The sequence below is a fragment of the Rhinatrema bivittatum genome, chromosome 2, assembly GCF_901001135.1.
Source record: "Rhinatrema bivittatum chromosome 2, aRhiBiv1.1, whole genome shotgun sequence".
Taxonomy (NCBI): domain Eukaryota; kingdom Metazoa; phylum Chordata; class Amphibia; order Gymnophiona; family Rhinatrematidae; genus Rhinatrema; species Rhinatrema bivittatum.
Genome location: NC_042616.1, coordinates 58,120,952 through 58,145,790, shown reverse-complemented (window position 1 = coordinate 58,145,790; position 24,839 = coordinate 58,120,952). Strand labels below are relative to the sequence as shown.

Here is a 24,839-nt window from a genome sequence, read left to right as displayed (position 1 = left end):
CAGTACAGTTCACTATAGCTGTTTGTCAGAGAAATAAAGAAGTCATAGAAATGTGTCACTGTGATGGTAATACAAATCTTAATGCAACAGGGGAAATTAACAAAAGCAACGGATAACCAACAGCTACATAACTATCAAGTTATGATTTATTTATTTAAGTTTGATCAGATTGCCTCTTTATCCCCATTTTCTAATGGGAGAAATCCTCTCTTAAATGGAGTTCTCAGAGCAAGAAAGCAAAAATATTCTAAAGTTTACCTTTACTTCTTTCTCAATATAATCATTTAACAGTATATCCGGCTCCACTCGATGATCAGACTGTGAAATGGAGACTGTGTGAAGAGGCCGTCGCTCCGTCACCTTCTCCTGTGCTTTCTTATCTCGACCCTTCTCTCCTTTCAGGAAGACGCGTTTAAAAGGCGACACGATCCCAGGCTGATGGTAAAATAAATAAATAAATAAATAGGTAAACATCTGAACATGTAATAATGCTATGATCCTTTAACAAACTCTTGCATTCAAATAAAATGTTTTCCAGAAATCATCTGTTACAACATATTTCGAATCTCAACATAAACTGTGTGCAAGGAGTTACTTTGGTTGATAACACAGTTGTTAGAACCAAGCCACCAGATTTATTGCAGCAGGATGTGGTATATTGTGCAGCAAGGGTTAGAAAATTCAGCAGCAAAGATTTGAATGTCTGTAGAAATTCCAATACATGTTTACATAAACAAACAATGTATGTACAATAGCCAAAAATGTTTCTTTAAAAGTAAAAACTGATTTCCAACATGTCTGGACGTTTTTTCATTTTTTCCTTCCTCCATTTCTTATCTAGTCTCTCTCATACCATATCCTCTTGCACTAAATTCCATCTTTCTCCCTCCTTCGCCTTTCACCTAGCCTCACCTAGCCTTACCCATTTCTCAGCTCACTCCTTTCTGTCCCCTCCAGTTTCATACACCCACTTCTCCAGGGCTGGAAACCCAACCCCCTCCCTAGAGTGCCAGGATGTACAAAATTTGGCACTTGTCTGGGTAGAACAGCCAATATGGCAGGGCCCATCTGAGAAGAGACTGGAGAGAGGTGCTAAAGGGAAGACACCATGAGTGGAGTGAGTGAAAGGCAGTAAGAAAGCGAAAACCGCTTACTTTTAACAGAAATTCTCCAAGGACAGCAGAATGTAAGTTCTCACTGGAAGGTGATCCCTTCCTGTGGAAGAAAGGCTTTCTACAGAGCCATGTATAGCAGTGCTCTTATAAATTCTAATTGAGTTAACTAGGTCAAATGTAATTTAGAATAAATTTATGGAGTATCTTAACTCCAGCACCTGGATGGTTTTGCCCATTGATTCTATGGCACCTCCTTCATATGGTGTTCTTGACCAGCCAATGGGCCAAGTAAGGAAATACATTCACCCCTAAATGTGCAGCCATCACCACAAGACATTTTATGAACACACTCTGTGCTGATACTAGACCTAACATATGCAAAACTGGGAAGTTGTGTTTCCCTACTACAAATCTACGATATTTCCTATGACATAGAAATCTATATGGGTATAAGCATCTTTTAGATCAAGGAAGTATAGCCAATCCCCTTTTTCTATGAAGGGAACCAAGATGCCCAGAGAAATCGTTTTGAACATCTTTACAAGGAATCTGTTCAAAGCTCTTATGTTTAGGCTAGGATGGAGTCCCCCTGCTTTTTTGGAATCAGAAGTACTTGACATAAAATCCCCACCTTCTTTTCCTCTAATGGAACAGTTTCAACCACATTGGCCTCCAATAGAGAAGAGTTCCTTTTGCAGCAGTTCCTGACATTAAACAGCAAACCAAGAGCTCCTTGGTGGCCAAGCTGGCAAAATTTCTATATGTTGAAATCTGTATGTTTTTTAGTATGCTGAGAACCTAAGATTCTGAGATTATTTTGGGCCAATGATTTACTTAAAACCTCAGCCTTTCCCCAAAAGGAATGCTCTCTGGCATGCATACTGAGAATATGGCTATGCTTTCCTGGATGCAGTCAAGTTTTGGGCCCTCTGCCATCTGGGATGAGATAGAGGTCCGTGCTGTTGATGGGGGAAAGGGGATAGGAGAGAATGCTCCTACTTGAATACCTCCTAGATAAGGAAGCTGGGTCTGGAATAATGGCAATGGAAAGAGTCTGAAGCCTCTCTCCTGACATCTGAAGTCTTAAATACTCAGTCATGCAGGTCTGCAAACACTGTCTACTCAGAGACCTTGATGCCATTTTGAAAAAACACTGTAGGTTGAACAGACCACATTTTCCACAATCCATACTCTTGTCCACCAGTGGCTCCAGGGTGGGTCACCTCTTGAAGGAAATGCTGTCTCACCTTCAACCTCTTTAAACATGTTTCACATGAAGAGCTAGTAGGATGCTATGTTGGCAGTGCACATAGCACCCTGATGAATTTTTCCCCAGGGGCACAGAGGAGTGGGTGCTAAATATCTTGGTCTTTTTTAGAGTAGATTTGACTACAACTGACAAGGCACTTGCTGCTTCTGAAATACAGAAGCCTTATAGCATAATATTATTGTGCCCTCCTTATTTGCGGGAGACAGAGGGGATTCTTCCATATTCTTATCTGCATCTCCTACAGCAGGGGTCAGGAACCTTTTTGGCTGAGAGAGCCATAAACGCCACATATTTTAAAATGTAATTCCATGAGAGCCATACAATATGTTTAAAACTAAATACAAGTAAATGTGTGCATTTTATGTAAGATCCCACTTTTAATGTACAATAAGTCTCTGAAAATATTACACCAGGCCTTAAGACACCAATACATCTCCTATTAGGAAAACGGACCAAGTCAGGCTGCTATAGAGTCCTACACAGAAACTACACGCCAGCAGAAAACCTCACCTGAATCACGTGCTGTCCCTCACCTAACATAGAATAAAGAGACCAAAACGCATAACAAGAAGCATGCAGACAAAAACTGAATTGGAAACTGCAACAAGCCAGAGTCTCTGTATGCAGTGTAATAAAGGAAAAAAGAAACATCACACATCCTTATAAAACAAATCAAGAAATATAAAATCATCAGCAGTAAAACTGTACTAACAAAAAGAACATATTTCGAAACAGCTGATGAGTGGAATATCCAATAATTAAAAACTCATATAAAACATTTCCAGATACCAACAAAATATTTTAAAATAGCAGACACAAAGATCCAGTAATGAAAAATAATAAGGATACAAACATTTTTTTGCTCTGCATACCTGGGAACGTTTGATATCCAGGTGTCCTGAGATTGTTCTGAATTAGCAGGAGGTGGGGTGGTTTGCTTGGAACTTTCTCCTCTCTCAGTCACATACCAGCGCTCTCTCTCACACTGGCTTTCAATGACACACCTATACACACATGCTCTCAGTCACTCACATATACAAATGTTTTTTCTCTCTCACTTATATAGGCTCTTAATTACACATTTACACACATGCTGTCTATCTTTTCACGCTTACACACACACACAGGCTTTCAATCACATAAATACATGCTGTCTTTTTCTCTCACACACAGACTCTCATTCACATGCTTACAAACATGTCCTCTCTTTCTCTCATTTACACACAGGCTCTCAATCACATACTCACATGCTCCCTCACCTAAATCAGCTCTCAATCACACACATACACACATGGTCTCTCTCTCTCATTTAAACACAGGCTCTCAATCACATACTCACATGCTCCATCACCTAAACCAGCTGTCAATCAGACAGACACACATGATCTCTCTCTTACTTATACACACAGGCTCTTAATCATACATACACATGATCTCTCTCACACACAAAGGATCTCAATCATACACACATACTCTTTCAAACAAACAGGTTTTCAATTACAAACTTACACATACAGGTTCCCAATGGTAAACTTACATTCATGCTCTCTCTCTCACAGGCAGGATCTCAATCACAGACATACTCTCTTTCACATATACAGGCTCTCAATCATTCACATACATGCAATCTCTCACTCACACACACAGGATCTCAAACACACATGCTTGCTCGCTCATTCATTCACTCTCTCTCCCCCCCCCCCCCCCCCCCCCCCCGGGAACTCGCGGCAGCAGCAGCCACCTCCCAACGCTAACCTCCTTCATTTTCAGCCCTCGCGGAGGCGAAGGCGGAGTCCCATCGGCCGCGGTTGAAGATTTTCATTTTCCTCCGAGCCGCGCTGCAGTCTTCTTCCCGTCGGACACTAGCGTGCCTGCGCGGGTCTTCCCGCGCAGGCACCCGATGACTCCAGCGCTGGCACCCGCGCAGGCACCCGATGCTCTCCACTTCCTCTTCCGGGCCGCGGGGGGGGGGGGGGGAGAAGAGAGCACGCCGGTGCCGCTGACTCCAGCTGTCCTGCCGCGTTCCGCCCGGGCTGACAGCATTTTAAGCCCGGGCGGCAGAGGACCGGGGAGCAGCTGGGTCAGCGGGGAATCGCGAAGTATGGCGACACTTGTCTGCGAGCCAGATGCAGCCCTCAAAAGAGCCATATCTGGCTCGCGAGCCATGGGTTCCCGACCCCTGTCCTACAGGATAAGAACATGCCATACTAGGTCAGACCAAGGGTCCATCAAGCCCAGCATCCTGTCTCCAACAGTGGCCAATCCAGGCCATAAGAACCTGGTAAGTTCCCAAAAATTAAGTCTATCCCATGTTACTGCTGCTAGTAATAGCAGTGGCTATTTTCTAAGTCAACTGAATTAATAGCAGGTAATGGACGTCTCTCCTCCAAGAACTTATCTGATAAGCATTGTCATGATTTCCTTTGACATCCTTGCCAGGTTCTTGTGGCCTGGATTGGCCACTGTTGGAAACAGGATGCTGGGCTTGATGGACCCTTGGTCTGACCCAGTATAGCATGTTCTTATATTCTTATCCTCCAATTCATGGATCATCCCTCCCAAGTAATTTTGCTTTGGACTTTTCCTCCTCTTGTAACTCAAGAGAAATTGACTTTGCCATTCTTTTAACTGGCAAATGGAGAGGTCCTCTGGATGAGATTTTGGCGTAAGGGGAGACCTGTTGACTCCTCCTGTCAGCATAGACCTCAGATTTGTAGGCATACCACCAGAGGTACTTAGAATAAACTAAAATGAGTAGGCAGTATAATCTGAGTCCACATCTGTCTAGAAGGCAAGGCCTCAGTAAGGATATCCCTTGTTTGTTGCTATCTAAATCCTGACAATTTTATTTACCTCAAGGAACTTCCTTCCACCCCCGTTGCACTGGAAATTGACACTGGCACAGAGATTATCAATGTGAATATTCCTACAGGAAATGACATAAGAATTATTCTGCCAGTTGCAAATAGAGTCTCCAACTGATGTATCAGCGCTTTTCGCTCTCCAAGCCAATACTGCTTAAATTTTTGCCAACTCCTCCTCGAAAACTACCAATGCCAAAAAAGCATGAGAAATAAGTGTAGTGACTTGCATCCAAGCCCTTGGAGGCTCTTGTGATTTTGAGACAAATGAGGGTACACTTTGCTTTCTAGGGCAATACTTTGATGGTTTTAGGGACAAAGCCAGAACCCTCCTTGCTCCCAGGACTGATACTGTTTCTTAGCCTTAGCCAGATGTCTAGCATCAGTGCTTTTTGATACTGGTGTCGAAGCAAAATCCTTTGCTTTCATCAGGTGGAGGGGAGCAAGATGGTCTACTTCCCTGGTCTCTATGGGAGCTCACTGTCTAGGGAGATTGATACATCGCCAGTGTAGCTCCTGGGCTTTTTGATGCTGATGGGCTGGACTTAGACTTCCTGAAGAACTTTTCCATGAGCTTCAGTTAGAGACGATACACTCTAGGGGTTATCTTTCTACATATGGAGAAATCTTATGTCACCCCCACCCCCGAGTACACATCTACAATGGGCATTCACGACAAGACGTGATATATCTGCACCAAGGACACTTACTAAAGCTGCTAGCCTTCTGCTACATCTTGGGCATCAATAAAAGAATTAACAAGGACGAGCAACTTGATTTTACCAAAAAAAAAAACCACACCCAAAAAATCCTGGCAGACAAAGAAAGAAAACCTACCCAGTGAATGAAATAGCAGTGAAAGGTGGTGAACCAGAAGACCCCATGACAAAATTATAAATTAAAGTTTTCTGCAAGAGGACAGAAGCACGATTGTTAGGTTCTGTGGAAAACCCAGAATAGAGAGGAGCCATGTGCAACCTGACCGATAGCACACATTCAGTGAAGCCTGTCAAAGCTTTATTGTAAATGTCACTGGTCAGGCTCTACTGGATGATGCCAACCACTAGGACTACTACATCCAGCTTGAGCTTGGGGGAAAGAAAAATAAGCCACAAGAGGGGAGACTAAAGAATCAAAAATAGGAAATAAGGAAAAAAAATAAAATGAGGATAATAAGTGCAATTAAGAGACCTAAAAAAGCAAAACAGCAAAAAAAATAAAATGGTTAGGTACCAGCCAAGAATTTTTAGGAGCCAAAGTTTTCTAAAACTTTTTCCAGCCTGTCCCCAGTTCCTCCATACTCTATCATTCTTGTAACCAATTTCCTTTCCCCTAAAATACTTACAAACCTACACTCCTCACCCACTTTCTCTCTCATAACTTGGCCAAAGGGTTCAGTTTACTGTGTAAGCCAAGTGAATAGAGAACAGGGAAGAGTCAAAAGAGAAGAGATGGGAGCCACTAGGGCCTGTCTCTATAGCAACATAACAGGATGGAGGAAACAGGCATGAATTACTTAAGAACGGAAGGCAGTTAACTGCCATTTCACAGCCAGTGCCAGATTCTGCGACAAAAAGGAAAATTGTGGCATTTTGTTGCGACTGCAGAATCACAGTAAGTTGACAGGATAACACAGAGGTTTTGGGCTAGAAATTAAGGCTACACCTCATGTGACTTGGGCTCAGGGTCATTATTATCTGAGTTGACCCACAGCTTCAGGGGACAATCAGCACTGTTCAAGCATCTAAAATCTTTCAGCTGAGAGCACTTTGCAAGTCATTTACATACTCTGTTTTGAATCCTGCTACAATATGATAGATGAGATGGATGAAAAATGGATTTTACAAGAAGTTAGGCTGGCTAAGATGCTGACAGCCTCAGATTCACCACCTTCAATAGCCAACAAAAATGATTCATCAACAGCTAGGCACGGGTGTTACCAAGAGGAAATATGGTGCAACATTTGATAAAATTGATAGGAATGAGGCACAACTAATTAATAGCAAAGGCAGAGTCTAAAAAAATGAAATATTAAGAACTGGGGGATTCACAATCAACAGAACCAAAAGATGCTGTCAACTTACACAATGCACTTCAATGTCATCTAAATCTGAGCAAAGGATGGTTATGTCATATGTTCAACTGGGTTAGTTACCCAGCTGGTTTATTTTACCAGTACTATAATATGTACAAACAGTATTTATAAATTACATGGCTTCCCCCCCCCCACACACATTTTTGTATAAGAATTAGAAATGTTAATTATTAATTAACTAAATGAAAAAGAAAGGATTGCAAATATAAATAGAAATAAATACACAGCACCTGTTTGGCCCACAATATTGTATTCTCATTTCCTGTGCAGAAAATCCCTCACTTTTGCCCTGCATGCCTCCCTCTTAACATTACACTAAAGGAAGGAAGGAAGGAAAGGTCTGTGCAGCTGCAGGACAAAGTAGAGATGGATGTGCATAAAATCATAAATTGCTCTTGATTTATACAGAGCAGCCTGGTACTGAATGCATACATTATATAGCATATTGATGATAAACCAACAGATGAATTAGTAGCAAATTCAATTCCAGATCTATACATTATTTTATTTTCCACTTAACCATAATTGTTCTATACAAATCATAATACTTCAAAAATATATTACAATAAGTAAATAGGACATAATACAATAAAACCATAATACATCATACATAGACATATGAAATACAAATTTATACAAAATATGATGATGAGAGAGAGAGAGAGAAGACCATGTGTACTATTTACAAGATCATTTTTCCTGATTAAATATTGTGAAAAAGAACAGTCTGTATAATTTGGATTTGTCATTTGTTTCATACACAAAATAAGAAACTGGGTGTGATCTCCATATTTTAATATAAAAAGATTAAATGACTGCAATTAATGCTTACCTAATGCAAACCTTAGATGGTTTTATTTCTCCATTGACAAGCAGGCCTAAAATAGCCATGAAATGTGGGCGACATCAGAAGACAGCATCGAATGAACCCATCTCTCAGAGATCAGTAAAACTTTATAGGAGTATGCATGGGAGTTCCTGTGTATGCACTGCTGCGTGATCCTCCTGAGTTACTGCACCCTCCCTTTTTTTTTTTTTTTTAAATCTCTTTTTTAATTTTTGTCTGCCTTGCTGCCTTTTCTCTCCCACTGCCTCTGCAGCCCCAAAGTAGCATTTTCGGTACTCCATTAAAAAAAAATAAAAAGAAGGCAGCTTTCCATCATGACTGGGAGATCCAAGAAGTATATTTTAAGTGGCTTCAAGGATTGTATATTTGGCCAACTGATGTCCATCACAGATAGCCATGACATTTGTTTTGAGTGATTGGGCCCAAATCATGACTTCTTCAATTGGTACAACTGCAGCCAAATGTCCCCCAGAACTCAGCGAAATCATGCCTGGAAAATTGAAGAGCTTCTCAAAGAATACAAGGAAAAATGAAAATAGAGTAAACAGTGGCTCTTCTTCCCGATTCTTGGAATCCCACCAGGCCAATTCGGGTAGGGGCTCTTCTCTTTCCACATCGGTGAGCAGAGCTCCCTCTCTTATGGCATTGGATTCCGATTCTGCCATAGAACCTGGGTTAAGCAAGGCATGGAAGCGTCCAGCTTTGGAGTCAGCGTGATCTCTGGTGCATAAGCCTGCCTCATTGCTGTGACAAGGCTCATGAGCACAGACCTCTGTACAGAAGCTGCTCCATGTATCCTCAGCACCAACAGGCAGTTGGCAGTACAAGTGCCTTCTTCCTTTATGGCAGGAAAGACATCTCTGGCATCATCTTATCTCTTTTACCTGGTCCCTAAACTGTCCAGGGCACCATGAAAAGCCTCAGTACCAAGTGTACATTTTAAGACTCCCTGGAAAACACCAGCTTTTGGGGAGTGATTGATGAAATCACTGAGCCAGATTATCCTGGTGCAAATTTTGGAAACCTAGCTAGATTCCATGCTTTGCACTGCACCGCAGGAAGATGATCCAATGTGGGTTTCTGAGGAGGATGTCTTCTCTGACTCTGGTCCAAAAAGTGCAACAATCTGATCAAATCATGGTTTGGTGAAGTCTCTACCTCCCAACTATTAAGGGTGCCCCACAGTCTTCTCTCTCCAAGATGGGAGAGTTGCATTCACTATGGAATGCCCTTTACCTCCACGCCTATCTGTATATTATTGCAAAGCACACACACAGCTATTCAAAAAAGCCTTCCCAGACTCGGATTAAACCATAACTCACCTCCAACCATCTTCCAATAACTACCCATAATGCAGAAAACCAATACTTCCTATCTCTACCCTCACATAATAAATCCTACAATTAGTTCAAATGGACAATTCCTAGCAATTACCACAATCTCCTGTTAATGTACCTCATCAAATCTTTATAAATGTACCTTGTCAAAGTTAGATTAATATATTATGTTAATTTTTTCATATCACTTCTCTGCTCCAAGTTATACTTATCCCTGTTTTATTGTAACTAACTGTTTTTTGGTTCAGCACATGTTATTTACTTTGCTCTCTATACCTTTCATCACTCCCCTGTTTATTGTAAACCGGCATGATGTGACACTCTCACGAATGCCGGTATAGAAAAAACTAAATAAATAAAATAAATATTACAGGAGTTGCCTTCTGTGGAGGCTAGTTCTATGTACAAATTATCTCCTGCCGCTGGAGGCCTGTCGGAGATCGATGAAGAAGGCTTGGCTGATCCTGCTCCTCTGCTGGAATTGTCCCCTCCTAAACAAAGATACCCTCAGCTTTCACCTTTGTCTTCAATGTCTTGGAGAAAGCGCACTGCTTCTATTGGACTTGGAGGAGGGCTCGACAAGACCTCAGTCAAATGCTCTACCTAATCTTCTGGAACACTTATCCATGCCAAAGGGTCTTTTGTACTCCAAGTTTTTGGATAAGCTGGTAAGATTGGATATAAATGTCTGGAGGACCAAGGAACTGAAAAAGGAGGTCCATGGTCTTCACCTTTTGGAGCCACTTGCAGAACAGACTGCAATGTCTGTTCAACTATTATGGGATTTGCAGACAAGACTGAGAGACAACCCTGTCTTCTAATGACTATAAAGCTAAACAAAATACAGGATACAGCAGGCACCAGGTTTTAGAGATGTCCAGCTCCCTCACAATCAGTGATGCAATTTGCTACGAAAAAGGTCAAAAATAGATGCGTTTCCAAATAGCACTTTGCAGGGAAGGAGCCAAGACTGACTTTTTTGGGAAGAAGCTTCCAATGTTCATCGCTGAGTGGTCCCACTGTAACTCACCAACTTTATGTGGTACCTGTATTAGTGCATAAAAAAGATGAAACCCTGTGCAGGCTCCCTGGATCAGGACCATTTAGATTTTCATTATGAAGTTCTGGATGTGGAAGAGTGGGAAACCCTTATCCACTTAGTTTATGAATTCTTTGACCCTGAGGCCAGAGCATCAGCAGGGGCCATTTAATGTATGCAGGATGGCCTGGTTGATAGCCAGTAGAATTCAAGAAGATGTACATGATAGAGAGGCAGATGTCCCATTAACAGATAACTTGTTTGGGAATAAGGTTAGGGAAACTTTCACAAAGTTAGGGACATGCTGCTCTCTAGTTCTTTTAAACAAGGAGTACTGACCAGCCTCCCCTGTCCAGACATCAATACTTCTCTCTTACAGAGATGCCCCTTCCAGATAACTCTGATGTTTCACCAACAGCAACAGCTTCTAATGAGGAGTCAGCCCAGGAAAGATGCCAACCTAAAAGTTCCACAACAGCCTCCTGTTAAACTGAGGTTTCGTTTTTGATGAACTGGGACCTGGATCCCGGTTCCTCCCATAGGGGGAAGGATCCATCTGTTTCTGCAAGAATTGAGATCGATCACCATGGGCTATTGGGTCCTAAAGATAGTGGAGTGTGGTTACTGCTTGCACTTCTCCCATTATCCTTCAATCCAGCATCATCTTCAATCCAGACCCATCTCATTCTGTCCATCTCAACTGGAAGTGAAGTTACTCCTTCAACAGGGGGCAACAGAACAAATTCCCTCAGGTGGTTTTATTCCCACTACTTCCTCATCCCAAAGACAAGAAAGTTGAATCCGTTGCAGGATTTACGAAGACTAAACAAGAACAATTTAGGAGAAATTCATAAGAACATAAGAATTTACTATAGTGAGTCAGACAGAGGAGACATCAAGTACCTCCTGTTTCCCACAGTGGCCAATCCAGGTCATAAGTACCTGTCAAGATCCCAAACAGTAAATAGATCCCATACAGCTATCATGCAGTGATAAGTAGTGGTTATTTCTTAAATATACTTGGTTAAATATAAGGGCCTGTGATAGGTGCCTGGATGCCCTCAATTACATGGTGGGTGGGCTGGGCCCGTTCCTCCTGTGCATGCATCAGATGCTTGAGTGAGTGTGTGTTCCTGATTCCCTTCATTCAGGCACTGGAGACCCGGGTGACATCATGGGGGAGGGAATGAGCCAGTGTGCAGGGTGAAGAAACTGGCTGGTCTTGAAATACAGCAGCTCAATAAACACCATTTCCTTTTCATGCTAGCCAGCATATGGCATCAATGCTGACCACCCATACAGCAGACTCATACTGTTTACATGGTCCCATTCCTCCAGCTCACAGCACAGTACGGAAATCGGGGCAAAAATCAAGTGCTTGGGGAGGACCTTTCTGCACAGACTGGAACCTAGCAGCAGTATCAGCGGCATGCCACCTCAGGTACAAAACACAGTCTCAGAGTGTGTCAAGAGCAGCAACTGATCGGTGGGAGAGGGACACCCGCGCAAAGCACACACACAGCCAACAGGGACAGAGGCAGACAAGAGGACAATTTTAAATATGGCAGATTCGTCGAGGACACATCACCTGTGTTTAGAAGCAGACACCCAGAAAAAGTGGGAATAAGATTGGCTAGGGCCCAGTGAGCAGATGTCAGAAAACCTGCCCATGTAACCCCAGGAGATAGTAACTGAAATGAGGGACCAGTCACGGAGCACAGATGACCACCCCTTACCAGAGAACACTAACTGAGAATGGCATATGGCTCAGCCAGGTTAGCGCACCCTTCACAGGCAGCCACGCTGGGTTTAGCCCATGGGCAGGGATGCAGACCACCACTGTATTGCAAAGTTTCCAGTGGGCTCCAGGACCAGGGTAGGTTCCCGGTATACCAATACAGCACCCAACTGGCAGCTGGGGTCCAAGCCCCCTTCGGGTCTGTCCATACCCCCCCCCCCTCAAAATGCCTGGGGCAAGTGGTCAGAGAGCCAGGAATATGACCGAAGCTATACACAAACACTTCTACTGTCATCACTGCACCAGGATACTGCGGCGAAGACATCATGCAGACGTCCAAGACGACTAAACAAGGCAACAGCGAAACAGCACAATCACACGGAGACAAGAGACTGGGTTCACTGGACAAAATGAGCAATGCTCTGAATGACAATGAAAACAGCAGGAGAGATGAGGTTTCAAGGGGTGAGTAGTCCAAGAAAATGGATACCACAGCCAATTCCGGCAGGGATGCGGACTCAGTAAAGGCTGACCCTAAGAAAGAAAAACAGTAAGTGTAAAGCCATGGGGAGTTCTAGTTTGGACAGTTTCTCTGATTCATCAGAACCAGCAAGCTCTCCAGAAGTTAACCCATGCAGGCATTCAGCTGGAGTGGCCAAGGAGTCCAGGGGATCCTCAGCATTGATGCAGCTGTGCAAGAGCAATCCTAAGGCCCCTTCCTAAAAAGATTAAGAGAAGGCTTTAGAGAAATTGTTCTGTCAGGAACCAGGAAGCATGGGGGCATAAGGCACTACCTCATGCCGGTAGCAGGGTACAGAAGCCAGTGGTGCCATCTGCTGGGAGGCATGGGTGGCCCCCTTGCTTTAGCACAACAGGGTGGTTGGGAAACTATGTCTGTCTTGCTTGGTTCATGGCGGACGGAAAGGTGGCAGCGTCATAGTTTGTGATGCTGTTTGCAGTTGGCTTGTGTGCCAGTGGGGGAAATGTTTTAATGAAACCATTGACAATAAATCTGTGGCCTTATTTCCATATGTAATATTCTGTGTCATTTCGGGAGATGGGCAAGCTGGCTGTTGCATTCGCGGCTGTTCTTGGCCCTCACTCCACCCTGTCTACCTCTGTGGCGACTCCCTCCGGGCTTGATGGACGGCTTGCTGCCGCGGCGTCTCCTTGCCGCTTCTCTCTGGCAAAGCCAGACCAGCTCGACGCTGCAGATCCGCCATGTTCCTGATGACGTAGGGCGCACGCTCCGAAGTATGTACCAGCAAGAGTGCGAACCTCAGGGGCGTCCCCCTGCATTGACGTCATCCGCTTCCAACATATAAGGTCTTCACTTTTGCTAATGAATTGAGTTAGCAAGGACTCGCTTCGGCTGTCTAAGCTTCTCTGCGAAGGATTCCCTCCACGCTACGCTGCCTCCTTGGACTTACCAGAGGTACCCGGTCCTCGGGGGCCTCACTGTCTTTTTCTATTTCAGACTGCAGATAGGAACCAGTACTCGATCCTCAAGGGCCCATGTTCCTGAATACTCTGAAGATTCGTTTCTGCCTGGAAGCTATTGCAGATACAGACATTCATGAGTTACCACCGCTCTCTGAGCTTTCCCTGGAACCAGGTACTCACTCCTCGAGGGCTAACCCTTTCCAGCTACTGAGCCTAAGAACCTATGTGAGTTTATCTACTACTGGCTATGTATACAGCATACCTTGTCTACTCACTATCTATAGTCTTTCTACAGCTCAGCAACCCTGGGATCGCAGTTCCAGTATCTTAGGGACTTCAGCCCTGCCGGGCATATCAGCTCACTACTGCCACCGCTGGTGGTTCTACTAACCTGTCTAATAAAAGAACTAATTGTTTCTGTCTCCATAACCAAGCCTAGCCGTTGGTCCCTCTCAGGATATCCTCCTGGGGGCGCTGTCATCTGCCATAGGCACAAGGATTCACCTAATTACATTCCTTTCCAGCACAGTACCCTCTCTAGCACTCCGCTAGTACAGATTGCCAACTCAGCAGTCTATATCATAACTAGATTGCTTGTTCCGCCTACGGAGCATATTAGATTGCTACACTCCTTCTACAGGAGCCAGCCCCCAACAGATTACAACTCCGCATGGTGACTCATAAGAGACTACTAACTCCTCCCACTACAGGAGTATCCAGCAGCAGATTACAATACATCGCTAATTCCTCTCCTCTGGAAGAGCAAAGCCTAACAGACTGCTACTCCCATGTGCTTGCTCCTCCCATCAGCATAGCAGATTCTAAGACTAAAGACATGGCTGTTTAAGCAAGCCTTCCCGAACTCCAATTAACACGCCTCGCCAGCAAATATCCTACACAGCAGCTATATACATTGTTTAATATATATATTGTATACTTGTATATAATTAACTTTTTCTCTCTCTAATTCCTCCACCCCAGTTCAACAGTCCTTGTTAATTGTAACTGCTTCTCTTCATCACGTTTAATCTATGTTCGCTGTTATATCCATTGCACCCCTGTTCTATGTAAACCGACATGATGTGAGCTCTTCATGAATGCCGGTATAAAAAAAACCTTAAATAAATAAATAAATAAACAAACACACACTGGCATAGGGAGGGGGTGGGGATGAAGCAATGATAGAGCCTGGCAATGTTATAATAGTTTGACTTCTTGTCCAGGAACTTTAAAAAAAAAAAAAAAAAAAAAAAAAAAACCAAACCAGCTACACTAACATTAACCACATCCTCCAGCAATGAATTCCAGAGCTTAATTGTGCATGGAGTGAAAAATAATTTTCTCCAATTTGTTTTAAATGTGCTATTTACTAACTTCGTGGAGTGTCCCCTAACCTTTGTATTTTTTGAGAAAGTAAATAGATTTACATTTACCTGTTCTATTCCACTGATGATTTTATAAAGACTTTTATCATACCCCCCCCCCCCTCAGCCATCTCTTCTGCAAGCTGAACCCCTTCCCCCCCAACCGTTTTTGCCTTTCCTCATAGGGAAGCTATTCCATCCCATTTATTATTTAAGTCATCCTTCTCTGTACCTTTTCCAGTGCCACTTTTTTTTTTTTTTTTTTTTTTAGATGCGACCAGAAGAGCACATAGTACTCTAGGTACAGTCTCACCACGGAGCAATACAAAGGCGATTATGGCATTCATTGTTTTATTCTCCATTCCTTTCCTAATTCCTGTTTTCTTTTTTTACCCGCCACCACAACAGAGGGATTTCAAAATATTGTTCACTATGACGCCCAGATCCTTTTCCTAACATCATGCACCTACAAGTGTGGGTTACTTTTCCCCATGTGCATCACTTTGCATTTGTCCACATTAAATTTCATCTGCCATTTAAATGCCCAGCCTTCCAGTTTTGCAAAGTCCTCCTGCAGTTTTTCACAATCCACTTGTGATTTAACTCAGAATAATTTTGTGTTGTCTGCAAATTTGATCACCTCACTGTTTTCCTTTCTAGATTTATAAATATTAAAAAGCACCAGTCATAGTAGAGATCCCTGAGGTACTCCACTATTTACCCTTCTCCACTGAAAAAACTGATTATTTAGTCCTAGATCTGTTCCTATCAAGATGAACTTCCTCCACACTATTCTTCCATTCTTTCTTCCAGGGGTCCAGATGTATACATTGGATCTAAAGTATACATACATATCTCTATATATCCTTCCCACTGAAGGTTCCTCAGATTCAGAGGAGGGAAGCCATTACCAGTACAAGGTCCTTCTTTTTGGTCTCTTGGCAGCTCTGAGGGTGTCCACGAAGTTCCTGCCCACCTTTGGAGAGGAATCTATTTTCTCATATCTGGACGGCTAGTTTGTAATGGGACCATCCCAGCCAGGAATCCTAGAGTCTTTGTAACAATACAACTGCTCTAATTGCTGGGATTCATTATCATAAACCCTACCCCTAAGCAATGTACCTTCCAGAAGCCTCCAACACATTAGCAGCTGTCTCAGCACAGTTCCTCAACTATAAGAGTGGTCTCTGGATCAAAAGTTGGTGGACAAGTTGTTCGACCTTTGAGGCCTACTAACCCTTGATTTATTTGAGACAGAGAACAGGAAAGTTGAAAGATTCTGTTCCATGCTCCCAAGCAGATACAGATTAGCTCCTCTTTTCTACTTTAGCAGAAGATCAGTCTTCTATATGCTTTTCTGCCAATCCTGCTAACATAAGAAACTGCCAGACTGGGGTCAGACAGAAGGTCCATCAAGCCCAGCATCCATTTCCAACAGTGGCCAATCAAGTTATAAGTACTGGCAAGTACCCAAACAGTAAATATATTCCATGCCATTAATGCAGGTAATAAGTAGAGGCTATTCCCTTAGTCAACTTGGTTAAAAACAGTTTATGACTTCTCCAGGAACTTGTCCAAACCTTTTTCAAACCCAGCTAACTGCCATAACCAAATGCTCTGGTAATGAATTACATGAACAATCCAGAAGACACTCAGGGAATGGAGAAGAGTGATCCTTATCATCCCTGCCTGGTCGATACAGGTGTGGTTCGCTTACCTTATTTCATCTGTCAGATCAGTTTCCAATCCGGTTGAGAACTTCTATCATTCCTTACTCAGAAGGAAGGTGAGTATTTCATCTGATTCTCCAGTCTATGAACCTCACAGTATGGATGTTGAATACTCTTACTTCTGTTGCTCTTTTGCCTAAATAAAGGATATACTAATTTTGGCCAGGAAACTACTGACTAGGAAATCATATAGCTTCAAATGGAAATATTTATCCATGTTGGCGTCACTCTGGATCCATAGGTCCATTTGCATACAGACCTAAACACCTGCTTTGATATTTGTTGTTGCTCTCTTTTGGGATGCAGCATATTGTCAGTGAAGATGCAACTTAGTGCCATTGGGGCTTATCCACACGTGGGTGTAGTCCAATTTCTGTTCAGCTGGAGTCAACATTCATGAGGGGGTTATGGCACAAGAAACCTCCAGTACTATGGGGCCTTAATGTTCTTTTAGTGTAGTTTATAAAACCTCCCTTTGAACATCCTTAAAATTCCTCACCTGGAAGGTATCGTTTTTGGATAGCAGTCACTTCTGCTCACAGATTGAGTGAATTAGAAGCACTAGTATCCCTACTCACCTTACCTTCAGTTATTCCACAAGAGGGTGTTCTTTGTGCACACTAAGTTCCTTCCAAAGGTGACTTCACCTTTCACATTCATCAGTCTATTGTTCTACCCATCTTTTTCACCAAGGCCTCATGCTCAGAGTAAAAAAAGCTCTTTATTCCTTGAAATTGTAAGAGTCTTGGCCTACTATATAAGACTGACTCCGTTCCACTGTCAATCTCATCTTTTCATGTTTGATCTTAAACTGTATGTACCAGTTGCCAAGAGAACCTGTCAAACTGGTTAGTTGATCTTTATTGGTATTGCTACACATTGGCTGCTCTACAGTTTTACAGACTTGATAAAGGCATATTAAGTATGAGCCATGGTTTCTTTGGTGGCTCTCTTGAAAGCAATATCTATTGAAGACATTTGCAAAATTACAACTTGGTCACCCTTCTGTGCACATTTTCACATCCCATTACTGTCAGGACAATCTGTCTAGAACAGTGCTGGACAAGCAGTTTTGAATAGCCTGTCGTTCACCTAACCCGGTTCCACCTGCATATTCTTGCAAGTACTCTGCTGCAACCTTCAGCTCAAGAATCCCCATGTCATTGCTAATTCACGCCTGCTTGTCGATGGAGAAAGTGAGTTTGCTTACTGTAAGTGGAGTTGTCCATAGACAGCAGGATAAATTAACCATGCTTATTACTCTCTTCCCTCCCTGGACAGTCTACCACCTAGCTAAAAAGATTAAACTTTGCAAAGAATAGAGGAGCTGACAAGACAACACACACTTAGGAACTCCCATTCATACTCAGTAAAGTTTTGCTCTCTGAGAGATGGGTCCATTTGGTGCTGTCAGATGAAATCATCCAGGTACCATGGCTATTTCATCCTGCTGAATTTGGAGAATCCTATTTACGGCAAGAAAACTTGTTCTTATACAACCTGAGCTTTACTGGACAGAAGACACCTACTATATATTTTTACATTCCCAATTCAAATAATTACTTCACAACACTCCATTCAAAAAAGTATGCAGTTTATAATAAGCCATTTTTGACCCAACTTCCTTCTACCCCCTTTGAGCTTCCAACTTAAGTCAGAACCAGGACTGGGAAACTGTGCCATGAACCATCATCTCAGCTTTCTCCTTAGATGAAGTGGATGGATTGGATCAGTGTCAGGTGGGATTTAGACAAAGCCACAGCACAAAATCAGTACTGTTGGCACTAATGATGTGTTTTATTACAGGGATCATGGGGAATCTGTTCTAGTACTTTTAGATTTAAAAAGTGTTTCAATTTGGTCATTTTGTTGGAGAGTAAATAGGTGAGGTTAAGGAGAAATAATTGATTGGATTTATTCCCAGTCAGGTTATCTACATTTGTGGTGAGAAATGAGAGGTCAAACATGTTCCAAACAGATTGTGGGGACCCGTAGAGCTTGCCATTGGCTCCCTTTCTATTTAATATCTTTTTGTCCTTTTGAGAGATTTAATTCAGTTCTGAATCCATACAGGCTACTTGGATGAAATGATGTCCAGCTGTTGTGATCTTGCTGCTTCTCTGGAATCTTTGAATGAAAAGTATACAGGTGATTTTTAAGTAGCTCTTAGATAGCTGCTTGGTTTTTAATGCAAGGAAATCTGAGGTGTTGCTTAAAAATGGGGAAGGGAGGTAGCACCTCATATTTGTGTTTGATTAAATGGAGATAGAACATGTAACTAAAGGTTTGTGAGCTTATTTGAATAATTTGTTCAATCTGGATTCCCACATCACTGAGTAGTTCAAAAGGTACAAAGAATAACAAAAATGTCTCCTATATAAAAGAAAGGCTTCAGATGGTTTTCCAGCATGGAGAAGTGACTGAGGGAATATGATAGAGATTTATAAAATCATGAGTAGTATGGGACAGGTTGATAAATAGTTTACTCTTTCAATAGTACTAACACTAGGGAACATGCCAAAAAACTGAAAAAATTAAAACACTTTCTTCAATTTGTTTTAAATCTATTATCAATCAGCACACAATTGATCTGTGGAATTTATTGCCACAGGATGTTCAAGGAGAATAGTACAAATGGGTTTAAAATAGACCTGGACAAGTTCTGGAGGACAGGTCCATTATTAGCCAAGTAGACATGGGAATTACCCCCTTTCAACTCTGAGTGAGCAATAGGGCACAAATCGCCCAATTAGGATCTGCTGTGTACTTCCAAGTTACCTGAATTACTATACAAGAATGCAAGGCTTTGAGGACCACTGATCTGACCCAACTGGCATTTCTTATGTGTTATTAGATAACATAATAGCCATAATAGGCATGGTTTTACACTATGGGGAAAACAAACTACAGATAAAAGGCAGTTGAGCTGTATGTTATGTACATGTCAACACTATAAGCATTGGTCTTTAAACTATGATTAAAAATCACTAAGAAAAATAAATCTGACAAAGAAAAACTAATTTCACTACTGCCAAAGCAATAGCTGACAATTAAGCAGCTTCATTTTCAGTATTTATTTTATTTTGCCTGGGAATTTCAACGTTATAACAAGAAGTGTAGGTGGAAAAATGACTGATATAACAGGAGAAAAATCAGCAGAAGAGTCATGTTTCCACAAATCTTTAACATTGAAATTCCCAGGCAAAATAAAACAAACAGAAAATGAAGGTCCATACCTATATTTCATACCAACCAACACCATTTCTTTCCTCCTGTTTCATACCTCAGAGATACTTAACCATTTGTTATATGAATACTTCACAGAGCCGAAACAGTCAAGGCCATGAGACTAGATGAGATATATATCCCAGGATACAAAGGGAGCTCAGAAGTGTGCTGGTGGATCTGCTAAAAAACCTGTTTAATAGATCCCTGAAACAAGAGTAGCACTGTAAAATTGGAGGAGAACAGCAATTGTCCCACTTCACAAAGGACAACAGAGGGTTACTAGACTCAAGGCAACTTGGTTTCACCAGAGGAAAGTCCTGTCAAATGAATCTGATTGATTTTTTTTTGATTGGGTAATTAGAGCATTAGATCAAGGAGGAGGATAAGAATTGGTTTACTTGGATTTTAACAAAGCTTTTGATATGATCCAGCATAGGAGTGGGTGTTAAGATGGTGGAATGGATTACAAATTGCTGGACTGTCAGAAGACAGCATATAATGGCAAATGGAACCTACTCTAAAGAGAGGAAAATGTTAAGTGGTGTGCCTCAAGGATCAATTTTGGGAATGTTTTTTGTTAAATATCTTTGTGAGCGACCATGTGAAGGAATAAGGGGGAAAAGCTTGTCTTTCTACAGATGAATCAAAGATCTACAACAGTGTGGACATGCCTAAAGGAGCACAGAGAATGAAAAAATTTAAGAAAACTTGAAGAGTGGTTGAAAGTTTGTCAGTTAGGATTCAATGCCAAAAAGTAAAGTCTCATCCATTTGGGGTGCAGTAATCCAAAAGTGTCATACTAATGTGCATTTACCTTTAAAGGGTCCTTGGGATAATAGCGTCTGGCGATCTGAAGGCAACAAAGCAATGTGATAAGATGGTGGCTAAAACCAGAGGTTGCTGAGCTGCAGAAAGAGGAATAACCAGAAGTATAAAGGAGGTGATAATGCCCTTGTACAGGTCTTTGGAGAGGCCTTATCTGGAGTACTGTGTTAAGCTCTGGAAACCATCTCTCAAAAAGGATAAAGACAGGATGGAAGCAGTCCAGAGAAAGGTGACCAAAATAGTGTGGAGTCTGTATTGGAAGACCCATGAGAAAAGGCTGAAGGATCTAAATTTGTATACCCTGAAGGGGAGGAGAAGCAGGGGAGATATGATTCAGACCTTCAGATACCTGAAAGGTTTAATTTTGAACAGTCATCAAATCTTTTCCACTGGAAAGAGAACTGTAAAACTAGGGTCACTATATGAAACTCCAAGGGAGGATGACTGAGCACCAACATCAGAAAATGTTTCTTCACAGAGAAGGTGGCAGATGCCTGCAGAGCTCTCTTAGAAGTGGTGGTGAAGATAAGAACAGTAATGGAATTCAAAAGGGCATAGGATAAGCAATGTGGATCTAGAAGCTAGAGGATGAAAATAAAGGAATAGGATAACCTATATTAACTTTAGGTACAATATTGCTGCTTGGAGGAAACCTGCACAGAGAGGTAGTTACTATCATAAGCAACTTGCTGGACAGACAAGATGGACCATGTGGTCTTGTTCTTTTATAATCCTTTATTCTGTACCACAATACCAAAAATCACATTAGGATAGATAAGTAGACAGGCTCAAATATAGGCTTGTAAAGAATTCCAGCTAGAATTTAGAGCCAAGAAAAGCTACAGAATCAATGGTCAATTTTGTTTTAGTTTATGACTTCAGAACCAAAAGGATTAATATATAATCTCATTCCTCTAAGCATGCAAAATTCTTTGTTTCTTTCAAAGTGCTTTACCTTTTTCATTCATGTACCTAATTTCTTTAAAAAAAAATTGCAAGAAAACAAGAAAAATGTGAGAATTGTTTTCCCGTTATTTCCTCTGAATTAATCCATAAACACAACGAATACTGATAACTCCTAATTATGAGACTACATAATGAAAATGGTTGATAAGTCACATCATTCACATAGTATTCCAGCATACAAATAAATGGAATAAACATCCAACTTTGGAAAGCATGGTCTTGCTCTCTATTTCTAGATATTTTTGCTGCATGATTGCTTCCATGGGAGAACCAAACACTAAAATTAAAGAAACTATAGAATTAATGAGAAACTTTCTAATCCATGGCCTACAGTCCTAGTGACAGCAGGAGATATATATTTATTTTATTTTAAAGATTTATAGCCCGCAACTCCAATATAATTGTTCTAATATCATAAATGTATACTTAAAACAATCGTAATTACATTAAACATAAAAAATAATTTAAAAGCTTCATGAAAAAATAAAGATTAAGTCCCTTTCTAAATAACTTCAGGTCTGTCTACTTTTGTAATTCAAGTGGGAGATATCAGACTCCCTCCTGCCCCCCCAATAAAAAACACAGCCCTAGAAGCCAACTTTTCAATAACAAAAACAATAGAGAACTGGCCACATGCTCCCCTCCACTATCACCATTTTCTTTTTCATAAGCTGCCATTTCAAAGCTTGATCATGGCAGTAAGAACAAGCTGAAGGAATGCAAGCCAAAGATTGATCCAGTGCATTCTCCACTCTCAGGTTCCTGCAAATTTTGTTTAAATGTAAACCGATGTGATATGTAAAATCGAACACCGGTATATAAAAATAAATAAATAAATAATATATAAGAGTGCACACTGATTCAGTCTCCAGTCCTTGCTCCTTCAGAATAAGTCATTGCTATTAGCTCTGGAATGGCTCCTCCTTAAAATGAAGATGTCCATATGGCAGAGGAAGGAATCTCTGCTGGGGTGGAGGCTGGTGATAAGCAGAAAAACAGAACTTACATTGTCTGATTTACTAATCCTGCCTGCCACCAGCCTCCTTTTAAAAAACCCTACTAAACTGAGCAAACACTGGCCAGTTAGCATCCCTCCTCTAGCAGAGCCATGAGCTGCTATACTAAACACTTGAACTACCTAGTCAAATGTATTCTGCACTATCATGCATCTCCACCCCCTTCTCCCCTGAATAACAGCCTGTGAATCCTTAGCTATACAATATGGGAAGGACAGGGTGGAACTGTGTAGTACTGCATAAGCAGTCTGGCACTGCTGCTCTCAGCAGCTTCAATGTTTAGTAATGCAGCGCACAGCCAGGAAGCTTCTAAGGCTGTTTTGCTCAATGCTTTATTTTATTTTTTTGGCAGGAAGTTTAAAAATGAGACAGAAGTGGAAGGGTTCTATGTGGGGAAACTGACAAAGGGCTCAGGGGAAAAGGAGGTGGCAAGCCACTGGGTGGAGAAAGATAGTGAGCGAAAGTAAAGGGCTATAACGTAAGCAGAGACACCATGTGGAAAGGGGATAAGCAGTGATGTTTGGGTAGGGATGAGAAACACTGCATGGGGAGGGAAAGGTATAAAAAGCTGTAGGTGGTGATATGCTGGGCAAAGCCAGTGCAAGGGTATTCAATGCTCTAGATTAGGGATGGTGAACTCCAATCCGAGAAACACTGCATGGGGAGGGAAAGGTATAACACTGCATGGGGAGGGAAAGGTATAAAAAGCTGTAGGTGGTGATATGCTGGGCAGAGCCAGTGCAAGGGTATTCAATGCTCTAGATTAGGGATGGTGAACTCCAATCCGAGTGTCACAAACCGGCCAGGTTTTCAGGATATCCACAATGAATAAGCATGAGATAGATTTACATATAAAAGCAAGTTTGCTTACCGTAAACTGTGTTTCCATAAATAGCAGGATGAATTAGCCATGCTGTCTGGGAGTGTGCATGCGACCAGGAGTTGGCGGAGTTACTCTTAAGTAGTGACAGAGTTTTTAACTATATGGCTGCACGTCGTCTTCCCGTGGGATTCCGTTTGTTCTCTCCTCAGTCTCTTTGTAGCCAAGCAAGGTGTATGGTAAAGGAGTTGAGTAGAATTAGACCGTCTAGGGAGATAGGATGAATTAGCCATGTGATCCCTCCCATCTACGGAAACACTGTTTACGGTAAGAAAACTTGCTTTTTCCCATCGATAGGGCTGAATTAGCCATGCTGTCTGGGAGTCCCAAGCTCCCGGGTTGTGTCCAGGTAGTATGGCTTTAAAGTTCAGGACACCAACCTTTAGGCAGAGTAGACAGTCTCATTGAACATCAAGGGTTGACAAGACTGCGGAACCCAGTGCTGCATCCGAAGATGCTTGTTTTTCAATACAGTAGTGTGATGTGAAGGTATGAAGGGAAGACCAAGTTGCCGCCTTGTATATGTCCAGTAGCGGAACCTTTCATAAGTGGGCAACAGAGGCTGCTGTTGCACGTATCTGGTGCGCTTTAGGCTTGTTTAATTTAGTGGAACGTTTGTTATAACAGAATTCAACACATTGGGATAACCAACCCGCTATGGTTCTTTTTTTTTTTTTTTTTTTTTTTTTTTTTAGACAGGTTGGTTTGGGTTATTCGAATTGAAGGAGAGGAATAGTTGAGAAGGCCTGAATGGAGAATGAGTTCTGCATTTATAATAAGCCAACGCTCTTTTACAGTCTAGCGAGTGTAGGAGTTTGTTTCGTTCATTGTGATGAGGCTTAGGTTTGAAGATTGGTAGAGTAATGGTTTGATTAATATGAAACGCCGATATAACCTTAGGAAGGAAGGTAGGATGAGATCGAAGAGTGACCTTGTTGTGGTAAAATTCTAAATAAGGGGAATAGTGAACCAAGGCTTGTAGTTCACTTATTCTCCTTGCCGATGTGACGGCCACTAGGAAAACAGTCTTCCAGGTTAGGTATTTTATGTGACACGAGGCTCAAAGGGGGACACCATTAGTTGTT

The 24,839-nt window shown here is 41.9% G+C and overlaps 1 protein-coding gene across 7 annotated transcripts in view; it reads right to left on the bottom strand.

Moving 5' to 3' along the window:
- The window catches only part of CCM2 (CCM2 scaffold protein), a 278,566-nt gene that overhangs the window by 139,711 nt on the left and 114,016 nt on the right, over positions 1–24,839 (bottom strand). For all 7 annotated transcript variants that reach the window (XM_029588207.1, XM_029588208.1, XM_029588209.1 and 4 more), the window contains one exon: positions 259–435. In XM_029588207.1, the coding sequence (XP_029444067.1) occupies positions 259–435 (177 nt within the window). The remainder of the gene's footprint in view (positions 1–258; positions 436–24,839) is intronic.